Below are 14377 nucleotides of genomic sequence, written 5' to 3' on the forward strand. Positions count from 1 at the left end.
AGAAAGGTTGACTAGGTTAGGACTTTATTCCCTGGAGCGTAGGAGAATGAAAGGAGATTTGATAGAGGTATAGATTATGAGTGGTATAGATAGGGTAAATGCAAGCAAAGGATGAGTGGGACTAGAACCAGGGGTCATAGGTTAAGGGTGAAAGATGAAATATTTAAGGGGAAACTGAGTGAGGGGAACAGACTCAATAATTATCAACAGAATAAGGAGAGCAAGAAAGATCATTTAACGGATGGTGCTGGGGGTACATTCTCTGTGCAGTTACCCCCCCCCCCCAATTCTGTGCTGCTCCTGCACCTGTTACTAACTTGACTTCTCCCTCCTGGACTGCACTACAGATCAGCTGCCTTTGCAACTCTGCGATGAGTGACGAAATGAATAGTTAAAAGCAGCTGCACAAATAGCAATGAATGGTCGGAGTCCCATGTGAAGACCACTCAATCTGTGCCTTTGCATTAGGGTTTTAAAAAAATATGATCAGCACTTTTTAATGGTACATCTGAAGGGGAGGAGAAAGGCAAGTGGATCATTTATAAAGATCACACCAGTGTGCAAAAGAATTAAAATTTATTGCGGTGGGAAAATATTCTGCAATTAATCTATCTGTTGTTAATTACATGTCAAACAAATGACTAAACTATCTGTTCTCTCTCTTGTCTTGCAAACTTGATACAGATCAAATCATTACACAGTGCATTGAGCTGAAATACGGTAAAACAATAGCAATGCAGAATAAAGTGTAAATGCTACAGAAAACCAATGATAAAGTGCAAGATTACATAACGAGGTAGATTGTGAGGGCAGCAGTCCATCTTATCATACAAAGGACCATTCAGGACTCTGATAACAGCGGGATAGAACTTTCCTATCTTCCAAAGTGTATAGTGCAAATGCCCTCAACAGCACAAAGAAACCTTTGTGTTCCTCCGGAAGTGGACTTAGCACATCAAACCACACTATGGCAAACGTGCTAGTGTAGAGCTCTATTAGAATAAGGCTACTGAGGTAATTTCAAAGATAAATTTCATTACAATACTTCACTGACTGGTAAGATACTGTACTTTTCGTAAATTTTTATAAATTAAATTTTTTTAAAAATTGAGGCTTTAGAAGGCTTTGCAGTATTGTGAGCAGTTATGGGTCCCTTATCTGAGAAAGAGTGTGTTGGCATTGGAGAGGGTCCAGGGAAGGCTCACAAGAATTATTCCAGGAATGAAAGGGTTAACATATGAGGAGCATTTGATGGCTTTGGGTCATGATGAAGGGTTGGGGTGGGGTGATGAGTGGAATCCCATTGAAACCTACCGAATATTGAAAAGCTTATATGGAGTAGACATGGACAGGATGTTTCAAATAGAGGGGGTGTCTAGGACCAGAGGGCACAGCCTCAGAATACAAGGACCACCCTTTAGAACAGAGATGAGGAAGAATTTCTTTAGCCAGAGGGTGGTGAATCTGTGGAACTCAGAATCTGTTGTCACAGATGGCTGTGGAGGCCAAGTCATTGGAGATATTTAAAGTGGAGGTTGATAGGTTCTTGATTAGTTAGGGCGTCAAAGGGAAAAGGCAGGAGAATGGGATTGAGAGGGCTAATAAGTCAGCCATGATCAAATGGCAGCACAGACTATATGGGCAAAATGGCCTAATTCTACTCCTGTATTATTATTTTCCTGTCTGCTTTTCAGTCAACATTTTACTCTGCCTTTGACAGTAATGTTCATTTGACAATTGATGAAAGAAAGTTCAATGAAAGGATTTACCGGGACAATAGAGCATGCAGACTGACGTGGGTGCATCTGTCACAGAACACAGAGCCAGTGACGGAAGTCGAAGGTTGAGCAGACAGTTAGACTGTTGAGTAATTGATAGTTAAGGCAGAGATTGCGAAGAGGTTTTGACAGATTGAAGAAGAAACTGGGTAGGAAACTGGCATTGAAATTAAATGAGTTTTATTTGAAAGGAACCTCTATAACAGTCTCTGAGTCAAATTCTAGTATCCTTGCCTCCAGCCTTGTGCTGGTGAATTGTTTGTGATGGCAGATATCTGCAAATTCACCCACTGAGAAGACTGTTCACTCAATCACTCATCCTCTCCAATGACTTGCTTACCCCATTCAAAGTGGGTCTCTAATTGAACACAATATGGGTAGACATGATTTTCTTTCACTGGAGGCAGCCTCTGCTCCTTCTGAGAACGTCAGCTGCAATTCTCCTGCGGACCCGTTCAGCTGGAGAAGAGGCTCTCGTTTCTGCTCCCATTGCTTGTTCATCCAAGTTTGCTCGGGTTGGCCCCAAGTTTAGCAGAGTGCAATTTTTGCCTCTGCACGAAGCACCTGCAAGTATAATACTTGAGAAATAGGTATAAAGAAGGTGTTCAAAATAAGCAGAAAAAGGAGTAGGCTATTTGTGCTATTCCACTATTCAAGAAGATCATGTCTAATCTTATAGCTCCAAACACTCTTCCCTCTACACTGCTCAAATGCTCCGCGCACAGAATTCATTGCTGCGTAACTGAAAATTTCTTTTGTCTAATGCTAATATAATTTTGAAATCTCTGATAATATAATTGTGAAATACCCTGTAATTAAGTATGTGTTAATAAATATAATCCAGAAATTTTCTAAATAATAAATGTACCACAACCTTTACTTTGAGATATTTTAGAGCTTCAGTGTATTTACATTGTCAATGTTTCAGGTTACAAGATTGTTACAAGTTGTAACAATAATCACAAAATAGAAGTCAGTAGTTCGTTGTTAATAAACCATCAGCAAGCTGAACGCCGACGCCATCTAGTCAAGGCATTTTACTTTTGCCATTGTGCCTGAAAGTTGTTTTGACGGCCTGACATCATTTACTTGTGTTGTGAGTTGTGGTTTGTGTTTGTTTGATGTGTGTATTACAAAAAAGAATCATTTAAAGTGCTGCACAATTTTCGAGCCGTGTAAAAATTTCCTGCTCGGTGCAGTTGGTAAAAAGAATCGGAGGGAACATTAGCACCAGCCATATCGGGGCGGCACAGTAGTGTAGTGATTTACAGCACCAGTGATCATCGATCAGGGTTCAGTTCCCACTGCTGATAAGTTTCATTCCTTGGAGAAAATTTCCAGTGGAGTAAAACCACTGGGGTTTGTTTGAGCCTATAATTTCATTGGCTGGTGGCCGCTCACAAGTGAATAGATTTAACAAATTCGTTTTACTTCTTGCTGTTATGGGATTTTAAATGCATCCGCTACAAAACTCTTGAGGATTTCTGCACTTCTGCAGCTTTGACGCTTGTACATTCCTGATTTTCAGCACCCCACCATTGGTGGCTACGGCTGCAGCTGCCAGAACTGTAAGCTCTGCAGTTTTTTTGTGGGACCTCTCTGTTCCCTTTAAGACGTGACCAATCTCTTTGACCAAGCTTCTGACCATCTGTCATGACATCTCCTAATGTTGCTCAGCAACAGATTTGTTAGATAACATTCCCATGAAGCGCCTGGTGATGTTTCATTGAGCTAATGTGAAATTTTGTGATAACAATGGAAGTAATTGTTATCATTCCTTGTCAATTAGAATAAGCATGGAGTTGTCTTGGGAAGTAAGTTTTAGGAATCGCAGTGCCTTCTTGTGTAGTTTTGTTTCTGGCAAGCCTTTCCTTATATTGCTCTATTGAAGTGATAGGATCTTTGGCAGATATTTTTATTCAGATAATATTACTCAGTAATGGCAGTATTAAACATGAGTTAATTTGTTGTGCAGATAAAGATAACCATGTTAAACTCAGATAATTCCAGCAGCTCAATTTTCACCATTGATTAAATCCAGATAGATCACTGTAGAATAATATTAACCAGCATTAGCTTTCAGTGTATTGGATGAATGAGGTTTGCATGATATTTTTGAGATTTATCTGATGACCACACTGTGAATTCTGTTATTTAACATTTTGAGAAACACGAAGAGGTCGTCACAACCAAACGAGTCTCTCTTCACACGTCCTCACACAGCACGGTTGTGTAGTGGTTATCACAACTCTTTACAGTACCAGGGACCCAGATTCAAAGGAGAGGTCCTTCTGAATGAGTTCACCTCAGTGTCAGAATCACTAATGGTCCAGGATTGCCATGAAACATCTGGAAAATAAAAAGTGACCTCCAGATCACTACTGTCAGTAAAATCCAGAGAAAACAGAGGCCAACTAATTCTCTTGTTGTTCAGAGGTTGTATTCCATTTCTAATATTTCAGTTTTAATCTATTCATTCTTTCGTTATGTGCCATGTCATATGACGTAGGTGATCATGGTCTTTCCACGACCATAAATGTTATTGGCAAATTTTACTATAGAAGTGCTTTGTCTTGTTCTGGGCAGTGTCTTTAAAAATGGGTGACCCCAGCCATAATCAATACTCTTCAGAGATAGTCTGCTTGGCTTCAGTGGTCACATAACCAGGACTTGTGATATGCACAAGTTGCCATGTGACCATCCACCACCTGCTCCCATGGCTTCATGTGACCCTGATCGAGGGGGCTAAGCAGGTGCTACACTTTGCCCAAGGGTGACCTGCAGGCTGGCAGGGGAAAGGAGCACCTTACATCTCCTTTGGTAGCAACGTATCTCCAGCCCGCCACCCAAATCTATAGATCATGAAATAACATGTAGATATGAATGGTATTATACCGTGTAGCCCAAACAAAATGCTGGAGGAACTCAACAAGTCAGACAGCATCTGTGGAGGGAAATAATCAGATGATGTTTCAGGCCAAGACCCTTCATCAGGACTGGAAAGGAAGGGAGCAGGAATCAGTATAAGAAGGACAGCAGGGAGGGAATGAGGACAAGCTGGCAGGTTGAGTCGCTCCAGCATTTTGTGTGTGTTGCTCAAGATTTCCAGCATCTGCAGAGTCTCTTGTGTGTATTATTACCACGTACATTCCTTCTTTCTGATTCTAGTGTTTTATATCAATTGATGGATGATTCCTCCTGGCCATCCTTGTCGAATAATGTAGGTGCAGGCATCTGCCTGTCTCCAGTTCAAATGATGTATAATGAAAGGAACTGGGTTCCGCAAGTGTGTTCACATTTAACGAAACATGGATAAGGAAGGTGAAGGGGGAAAGAATTTCCAGCAGGGACACAGGCATCCAACAGATTGTCTGGCCTGTTGCAACACTTGGTAAAATGTAGTGGCGAAAATGTGATTACTCAACTGTGAAATGTTGCCCTTTACTTGACCCTGTGTGCAGCCCCTGGGTTGCCATTGGCCCTGTCGACATTCCTCAAGTATTTCACAGGGTTGTGGACAACGCCTAGGAAGCTGACTGCGTTAAACTCTATGAAAAGTCAGTGTCGACAATGTGTAGTTAGCTAGTCTAAAGAGCCACACAGTGTTTGGTGATAAGGAACTTATGGTTTGTTTAATTCCACAGATTCTTGTTGATGCAGGTATATGTTCCTTCCAGACTCTGTATCATTTGCTGGTTTCCATAATTAGTTCTGGTGAGTTTTCTCTCCCGCTACACTGTGCAGGTGTACCATACCTCCTGACTGATTATCTTCTTCTTAAGATAACAGGGTGGCAAGCAGGCAAACAGGTTGACAGGCAGTCTGCGACTCCTTTTTAGTGTCTTTTAGCTCAGAAGAGGCCATTCAGTCTGTCATGCTTTTGCTAGTCCTGTAAAGTGTGCTGCCCCAGTTGCTCCACTCTGTCCTGTTCTACTTCCAAACCTTACGGATTTGCTTTTTGACAGGTTATCAAGTTTTCTCAGCAACTGTTTTGCAGAGCGACTGTGTTCTATTCGCACTGACCACCTTGAATCTCCAGTTACAAGTCAGCTCCCATTCTCAATGACCAGGCTGCCCTTGACCTTCTTCACTACCACAGTAAGGCCAAATGCAAACTAGGAGAACAGCACCTCACACTTTGCTTTGATAGTCTACAACCCAAGGGCACAAACACTGTATTTTCCAGTTTCAGGTAGCCAATCCCCTTGTGATTCTTTTCCACTCCCATCAGTCCACACATGGTTACTCTTTCCCTTTGCTCACACTTTCCAATCTTCCATCTCAATTATCTATACCCTTCTCCCTCCCCCACCTTATTCTGTCTGCACATCACCCACTTGGGTTTTTTCTCCAAGCAACACACAAAATTCTAGAGGAACTCAGCAGGCTAGGCAACATCTATGGAAAAGAGTAAACAGTCGATGTTTTGGGCCAAGACTCGAAACATCGACTGTTTACTCTTTTCCATAGTTGCTGCCTGGCCTGCTGAGTTCCTCCAGCATCTTGTGTGTGTTGCTTCGATTTCCATCATCTACAGATTCTCTCTTGTTTGGGTTTCTTCTCCCATGGTTTATCTTTCTAACCCCCACCAACCTCCTTCCTCCCAGCAGCCCTCCCTTGTCTGTTCCCTGATGTAGTGATCCATTGGGCACCACGGTAGCGTAGTGGTTAGCATGATGCTATTGCATCTTCGGCCTCGGAGTTCAGAGTTCAATTCTGTAAGGAGTTTGTATGTTCTCACCATGACCGCTTGCGTTTATTCTGGGTGCTCTGGTTTCCTCCCACAGTCCAAAGATGTACCGTGTAGGTTATAATTGGTCATTGTAGATTGTCCCGTGATTAGGGTAGAGTTAAATCGGGCGGTTGGGGGGGGGGGGGGGGGGGAGGTTGCTGGACTGTGTGGCTCAAATAGTGCTGTATCTTAATAAACCCAAAATGTTGATGATCACTTTGCCTCCACAGAGGCTGCCTGGCCTGCTGTGCTCTTCCACTTCTTTGTTTGTTGCTCCAGATTGCAACATCTGCAGTCTCTTGTCTCTCCATCAGTTTCCTTCGAAATAAAGCTCCCTCCACTCTTTCAGGTTTTGTTCATCTCAGCTCATAATTGATCTAATTACATTCCAAATTATATGCCACCGGAAACAGTTTCTTCTGTTCAAAAGTCTTCATGATACTCGATGTGTCCATTTCAACTGGAGTCTTCTGATTTCTTCCCTGTGCCCATTGGGTAATTCCAGCAACTCCACAGACAGTCCATTCTTGTCCTGGCACTGCTAAGGTTCATGTGAGACCATGGAAAATACAAACCATTTCCCATGTCTTAGGAACCAACTGTCAGTGGAGATAGAATCCATGACAGTATTGGTATTGGTTTATTATTGTCCCATATGCCAAGATACAGAGAAAAGCTTGTCTTGCTTAGTGTTTATTCCAATTATCACTACACAAAGCATTGAGGTAGAATACAGTAAGGCAAGAACAATGCAGAATAAAGTGTAAAAGCTACCAAACGAGGGCAGTGCAGGTAAACGATGAGCTGCAAAATTACAACAGGGCAGATTGTGAGGCCAGGAGTCCATTTTATTGTACAAGAGTCAAAAAACCAGCACAGCCACTGATTGACTGAGGAAAAGGAAGTTTAAAGGTGAAGATCTTAAAACTGGCACTAAACTCACATTCTGCTCGGCAGTAGTATTCGTTTGTGTGTTTCAAATGCTTTGACTACACGCTGCAGGTATTTCAAGGCATTGGAAAAATACCCCCAAAAATTCATAGGAAAGATAAGTTCAAATACCAAAGTTCAAAGTACATTTATTTTCAAAGTATGTATATGTGAGATTCATCCCCTTACAGGCGGCCACAAAACAAAGATACCAAACAGAACTCATTAAAAAAGAGATGATCATCAAACACCCAACTGTGCAGAAAAAGAAACAAATTGTGCAAACAATAAAAGTAAGCAAATAGCATTCAGAACTAAAGTTCCCAAAGTGTCACATCAGGCTGTGACGCTTCATTAGGACTGGAAAAAGAAGGGAGTGGGAGGAGAGGCAGAAGCCAGAATAAGAAGTGGGAGTAGAGTAAGAGGAGGAATCCAAACGAGAAGGTGATAGGTGAAACCAGACGAGGGGAAAGGAGGGTCGATGCAGGATAGGTGAGTTAAGACAACGCACATGAAATGCTGGAGGAACTCAGCAGGTCAGGCAGCATCTAGGGAAATGAATAGTCAGTCAACGTTTTGGGCCAAGACGCTTCTTCAGGACTGAGAAAAGAGAAGAGAATTCAGAGAAGGTGGGGCGAAGGGAGGAAGGTGGTAGGTGATAGGGGAAACTGAGAGAGGGGGAGGGGATGAAGTAAAGAGCTGGGAAGTTGATTGGTGAAAGAGACACAGGGCTGGAGAAGGGAGAGTCTGATAGGAGAGGACAGAAGGCCATGGGAGAAAGAAAAGGGGGAGGAGCACCAGAGAGAGGTGATGGGCAGGCAAGGAGATAGGTGAGAGCGGGAAACAGGAATGGGAATGCTGAAAAGATAGGGGGTGGGCAATTACCAGAAGTTTGAGAAACCAATCTTTATGCCCTCAGGCTGAAGGCTCCTCCAACCTGAGTGTAGCCTCATCATGGCAGTAGAGGAGGCCATGGTCAGACATGTTGGAATGGGAATGGGAAGTAGAATTGAAGAGGGTGGCTACCAGGAGGCCCCCTGTTTTCTGGCGGACAGTGTAGGTGCTCAGTGAAACGGTCTCCCAGTCTACATCGGGTCTCACTGTTATACAGGGGGCCACACCGGGAGCACCTCATGCAGTATATAATCCCAACAGACTCACAGGTGAAGTGTCGCCTTACCTGGAAGGACTGTTTGTGGCCCTGAATGGTAGTGAGGGAAGAGGTGTAGGAGCAGGTGAAGAGAAAAGAAGGGGTAAGAGGGTAACCAGAATGGGGAATGGTAAAAGAGAGGAAGGAAGGTATGAGAAAGAGGAAATGTGTCACCCTCTATCCTCTCAGACAGTCTCAGAAGAGGAGGACATACCCATTTTGCTTTACTTTAACCAAAATGGTTTTGCTTTAATTTGAGCACAGTTCTGCGACATCAATAAAACACAACTAATGCTTTGGAATTTTGGTGATAATAGTCAGTCAGAGCTATGGAGCCTAGGGCAACGCAGGAAAGCAAGGCTGTCTAATGATTAATGGCTAACCTTTAAAATGTCTGGAATGTCCCCAAGGAGTCTCAGCATCTCAAAGTGTAGCCCAGTGATCAGTGAGAACCGCAGTTCCCTCTGACTCAGTCAGACAAGTTCCCTGACTCAGATATAAATGAGCTACCTCAGCTAAGTAATCACAGTTGGGAGCCATGAACACTGAGGTACAGGCTTCCAGGATGAATCCACTATGAGCAAAGATGGCAGCGTGAGGTGTGTACAGCGTTCTTGTCTTTTTAATAGTAATGTAGGGTCAAATTACTGAGGGCCAGCAATCCTTAATATAGGCAACAATTGAATAGAGGGTATAACCAGAGAAAGTTACAATTCATAGTGTGACACTAGTTTCTGTAGGTTCCTCTGTGTTTCTGCCTGTATTGAGTACTGAGGGAAGGACCTATGTACACAGTAATAACAGCAGCATAGGTCAGCAGAGAAGCGGTTATACTCAAGAAGACCACAGTGTACATTGTGGAGGAAGTACCTTCTTCAAAAGTTTTATATTAGTGTTAGATGCATAAAAGTATTTAGAAAAGTATATTGCACAGTGCTGATAATAGATATTCCCAGATTCCCATTCTTGTTCAGACCATTGGGGGTTTGAACACATAAGTCGGGCCGGCATTTCGCAAAGCACAGAGGGAGTTAAGGTCCCATCTTTTCAATCAGATTAAACAGAGACCTTGTTTGCTCTCATAAGTGAGGAAAGTGCTTCTCGTCACATCATTTCAGAGAACAAAGGAGTTCTAACTCTCACCATTTATTCCTCATTAAAAATGATTACTTGTTCATCACGTCATTCATATTCCATAATTTCTTACGGCAGAGGAGTAGATCAATTGGCCCTTCAAGTCTGTCAATTCTCAGTGTAATTCCAGTTCCCCTGTGACCTACTCTTAGCCCCCCCATCCCCTCTCCCATCTTTACATACAGATTTACCACTTGGGGCTAATTACAGAGTCCAGCAAACCCGTGAATCAGCACATCTTTGGGATGTGGGAGAAAACTCAAGCACTCGGACGAGAATGTGCAAACTCCAAGCAGAAAGCACCAGAGGTTTGAGGCAATGGCTCTCCCCTACTGCCTCACTGTGTCACCTAATTTTGGGAGCTTGCTGTGCACAAACTGTGTGTCATAGTACAACAGTGCTTCACTGGCTGCAAAATCAGCACTCTGTGAAACTAAGGGGCACTGACTCAAGATAAGAGGGGAGAGATTTAATAGAGACCTGATGGGAACTTCTTTTCCCAGAGGATAGTGAGTATCTGGAATGAGCTACAGTTGCAACGTTCAGAATTAGAATCAGGTTTAATATCACTGGCATATGTTTTGTGGCGGCAGTACATTGCAATACATAATAAAAAATCTATTAATTACAATAAGAAGTATACATAAAAGAAAATTACATTAAATAATAATGCAAAAAGTGAGGAGGAGAATACTAAGATAGTGTCTGTGGGTTCAGTGTCCATTCACAAATCTGATGGCAGAGGGGACAAAGCTGTTCCTAAAATGTTAAGTTTTTTTCTTCAGGCTCCTTTACCTCCTGCTTGATGGTAGCAAGGAGAAGAGGGCATGTCCTGGGTGATGGGGGTTTTAATGGTGGATGTTGCCTTTTTGAGGCATCATGTTTTGAACATCAGAATCAGAATCAGGTTTAATATCACTGGCATACGTTGTGAAATCTGTTAACTTAGTGGCAGCAGTTCAATGCAATACATTGTAATGTAGAAAGAAAGGTAAATCAATTATAGTAAGTATATATGTGTATTAAATAGTTACATTAAAAATAGTGCAAAACAGAAATAATAAACAAAAGTATTGAGGTAGTGTTCAAGGGTTCAATGTCCATTTAGAAATCGACGGCAGAGGGGAAGAAGCCGTTCCTGAATCTGAGTGTGTCCTCGACGCGCTCTAGCATCTAGACATGTCCTAGATGCTGGAAAGGCTAGTGCCCATGATGGAGCCGACAGATTTTACAACTCTCTGCAGTCTTTTCTGATCCTTTGCAGTGCCCCCCCACCCCCATACCAGACAGTGATGCAACCAGTTAGAATGTTCTCCACAGTACATCTGTAGGAATTTCAATGTATCTTTGGTGGTATACCAATTCCTTTCAAAATCCAAATGAAATATAGCCACTGTTGTGCCTTCTTTGTAATTGTATCAATATCAATTTAAAGAGGCATTTGGATAGGTACATGGAGGAGAGGGGCTTGGATGGCTATGGGCTGAACACAGGCAAACTGGAACTAACAGAGGGATGCTGTGGCAGACACAGGACAGTTGAGCTGCAGGGCCTGTTTACTCTATGACTGTAATTGTCTGATAATGTGTCACTGGATCTTTTACCTAGATTTTGTACTCGGGTTCATTGGAAGAGGTGTGAACCACTGCCACGAGCCATTCCTTCTTCCTGCTCCGCTGGCTAAAGTTTCTAATGTAACCACGCCTTAAACACATAAAAGGTCTGCTTTTGAATGCAGGAGGCTGGTGTGAAAGCCAGGCTCAAGTTTAGAGGGAGGCACCTGACTTCTGCTGCTTGTTCTGATTGGTAGTGTCACGTGACTGTGGGGATAGAGAGGGCAGAAGCAGTAAAGGATCGTTAAATGTTTTGGCATGTTATAGGTGGGAATGATCAGGCAGGACACCTTGAACAGTATGTGTGTGGGAAAGGCTCTTTGAAGTGTTTGGATTTGAAATCTTCTTGCTACTAAATGGACCTACAGATTCACAATGTTCCGGGAGACGACCTCACCAATGGATCAGTTGTAAGTGCCTTGCGCTAGTTTGGAATGGCCTGAAACCTTTTCATTTAACTCTTAAACTGCTGAGCAATGTTGGTCAAATCTCGTATTCAAGTTAATTGCTCTTTGCATTGCTGGTGTTGGTAAGTTAGTTATAGAGAAAGAATCCCTGGGAGGAGTCACCAGGAATATTTTATTTCATTAAATTTAAGAATTCGGATAAAGGAATAGAGCTATTCATTTAGCAGTCTCACCAGGAGCTGAGATGCAACGCCAAGAAAATTGGGAGGTGAAGGAGTGTTTGTTGATGCCAAGTTAGGGTATAAATAGCTGACAGTTTGTAGGACGAAGGGAGCTGAGGGAGGCAGGAGGTCTCACAGATTTGAAGCACTGTGTAGAATAAATTTGGATCAGTGAGTGCTGATGACAGTGTGGTGAAGTGAAAGGAATCAGGAAGTTTATAGGTTTAGAAAGGACCAAAGTTCTGTGTGGAGAAAAAATGATAAGAATGTTACAAGCAAAGAAGGATTTGTCACAGTGAATGGATTCAGGAGTAAAGAGAAAATGGGCAAGAGTGAGGAGTTTTCTCCATCTATGCCACTCTAGAAAGGCGGAGAGAGACTGAGATGGAGGAAAGCCTCTCTGGATACAGCAAGCAGATATTAGCCTCACTCTGTATATTTCACAGTATCCTCCATCTCTTTTCCAGCATCCAAATAAGCGCTCTGCTCCTTCCTGAAGGATTGTCTTGGAATATTTTATTATAGGTGGTTTACAAGGGAACTGTTACAGATTTGGTTCATGGAATGTTTTGCTACATGTATCTTAAATCCTACGTCTCTTCACTCTTGGGTTCTTTGCCCTACATTGGCTTCTGATCCTTACCTTTGTATTGAAATCTTGTCCTTGCCCCCACCCAGCTGGCTGTAAACAACTCAACAACCCTCTTATATCTCTGTGCTCTTCTAATTTTGTGTGCCTCTAATTTCCTTCACTTTCCTAATGACTGACTTCTATTGAAATCACTCTGACTGAATAACTGAACATCCCAGCTGCTTCTGTAAGTAGCACGGACCTGCTTTATTAGCAACATAAAGCATAGAACAGCAGAGCACAGTACAGGCCCTTCAACCCACGATGTTGTGCTGACCTTTTGACCTACTCTGAGATCAATCTTACCCTTCCCTCCTACTTAGTCCTCTATTTTTCTGTCATCATGTGCCTATCTAAGAGTTTCTTAAATGTTCCTAAGATATCTGATCATTGTTACTTTCTGTTTATATTAAAATTCCTTTGTGGTCTCCTGTTAAGTTCAGATTGATGATGCTCCCATGAGCACTCTGGAGATGACGCTGCTTAAATGGCTTGTTTGTGTATTGATCGATGACTGCTTCATTTTCAAATTACCAACCAGTTGTCAAAATACACGGAAACAACAGAGAAACTGGAAAATAAATGTTCACAACATCTGGACCATTGTTTGTTCATTCTAAATTTAAGTTCATGCGGAGAAGCTGAATAGTGACGCAGAAAATGGAAATTAAATGCAACCGATAATGTTCCCCTTGGAAAACATTCCCTTTGGTACAGCATGTTCTTGAACAATTCTAGTCATTTTGCACTCTGTGATGGGGTATGTGTTATTCAGCAAGATATTAGAATGCCGAGGAAATACAGCTGTCAGAGAGCACTGGCTAAGGACACGGAGAAGCTGCTGAAAAATATTTACACACTAATAAAACAGAAAAAGCTGGAAGTATTCAGCAGATCAGGCATTCACTATGGAAAGAAAAACAATGTGTTTCAGGGCCAAGGAGGAGTACCAGAGTTGAAATGTTAACTGCTTCTCCGGTTTCCCCCCACATGCCACAGACAGACAGGGTAGAGTTCGTGAGTTGTGGGCACACTGTGTTGGCGCCGGAAGCGTGGCAACACTTGCAGGCTGCCCAACACGCATTTCACTGTATGTTTCGATGCACATGTGACTAGTGAAGCTCATCTTTCCAGACACTGCCCGATCCGTGCGGAACACCTCCAGCACCTTATTTTGTTGTTTTATTTTAGATTTCTTCCTTCGGCACTTTTTTTTTGACTTCCATTGTATTTACTCACTGTTGTAATCTGAATTCCATGCCAGGAATGGTAGTGACATTGTAGCTTTAGGTTTATTTGTTGGTTTCAAAAGAAGACTGTGCAAAAGATGAGCGAAATGTCTGCCAGAAAAAGCAGGATCGCCCGGTGACAAACCTATTATAATACCATTTCCCATTCCTATTCCAATATGTCAGTCCATGACCTCCTCCACTGTCGTGATAAGGCCACACTCAGGTTGGAGGAGCAACACCTTATGTCTGGATAGCTTCCAACCTGATGGCATGAACATCGATTTCTTGAGCTTCCAGTAATTCCTCCCCCCACTTCACCATTCCCTATTCCCATTTCCCTCTCTCACCTTATCTCCTTACCTGCCCATCACCTCCCTCTGGTGCTCCTCCCCTTCCCTTTATTCCTTGGCCTTCTGTCCTCTCCTATCAGATTCCCCCTTCTCCAACCCTCTTTCACCAATTGACCTTCCAGCTCTTTACTTCACCACGCGCCCCTCTCCCAGTTTCACCCACCACTTTGTACTACTTCCTTCCCTTCCCCACCTTCTT

At 42.7% G+C, this 14377-nt stretch overlaps 1 protein-coding gene across 25 annotated transcripts in view; it reads left to right on the top strand.

Annotated features, from left to right (window-relative positions):
- phldb1b (pleckstrin homology-like domain, family B, member 1b) overlaps positions 1-14377 on the top strand; it is a 395372-nt gene that overhangs the window by 296681 nt on the left and 84314 nt on the right. Inside the window, exon 1 of one of the 25 annotated variants that reach the window (XM_073029952.1) lies at positions 11554-11747. The exons of the other annotated variants lie outside the window; for them this stretch is intronic. Within the exon in view, the coding sequence (XP_072886053.1) occupies positions 11694-11747 (54 nt within the window). The 5' untranslated portion in view covers positions 11554-11693. Of the gene's footprint in view, positions 1-11553; positions 11748-14377 lie in introns of those variants that run through there. 25 annotated transcript variants of the gene reach the window in all.

The sequence above is a fragment of the Hemitrygon akajei genome, chromosome 26 (assembly GCF_048418815.1).
Source record: "Hemitrygon akajei chromosome 26, sHemAka1.3, whole genome shotgun sequence".
NCBI lineage: Eukaryota > Metazoa > Chordata > Chondrichthyes > Myliobatiformes > Dasyatidae > Hemitrygon > Hemitrygon akajei.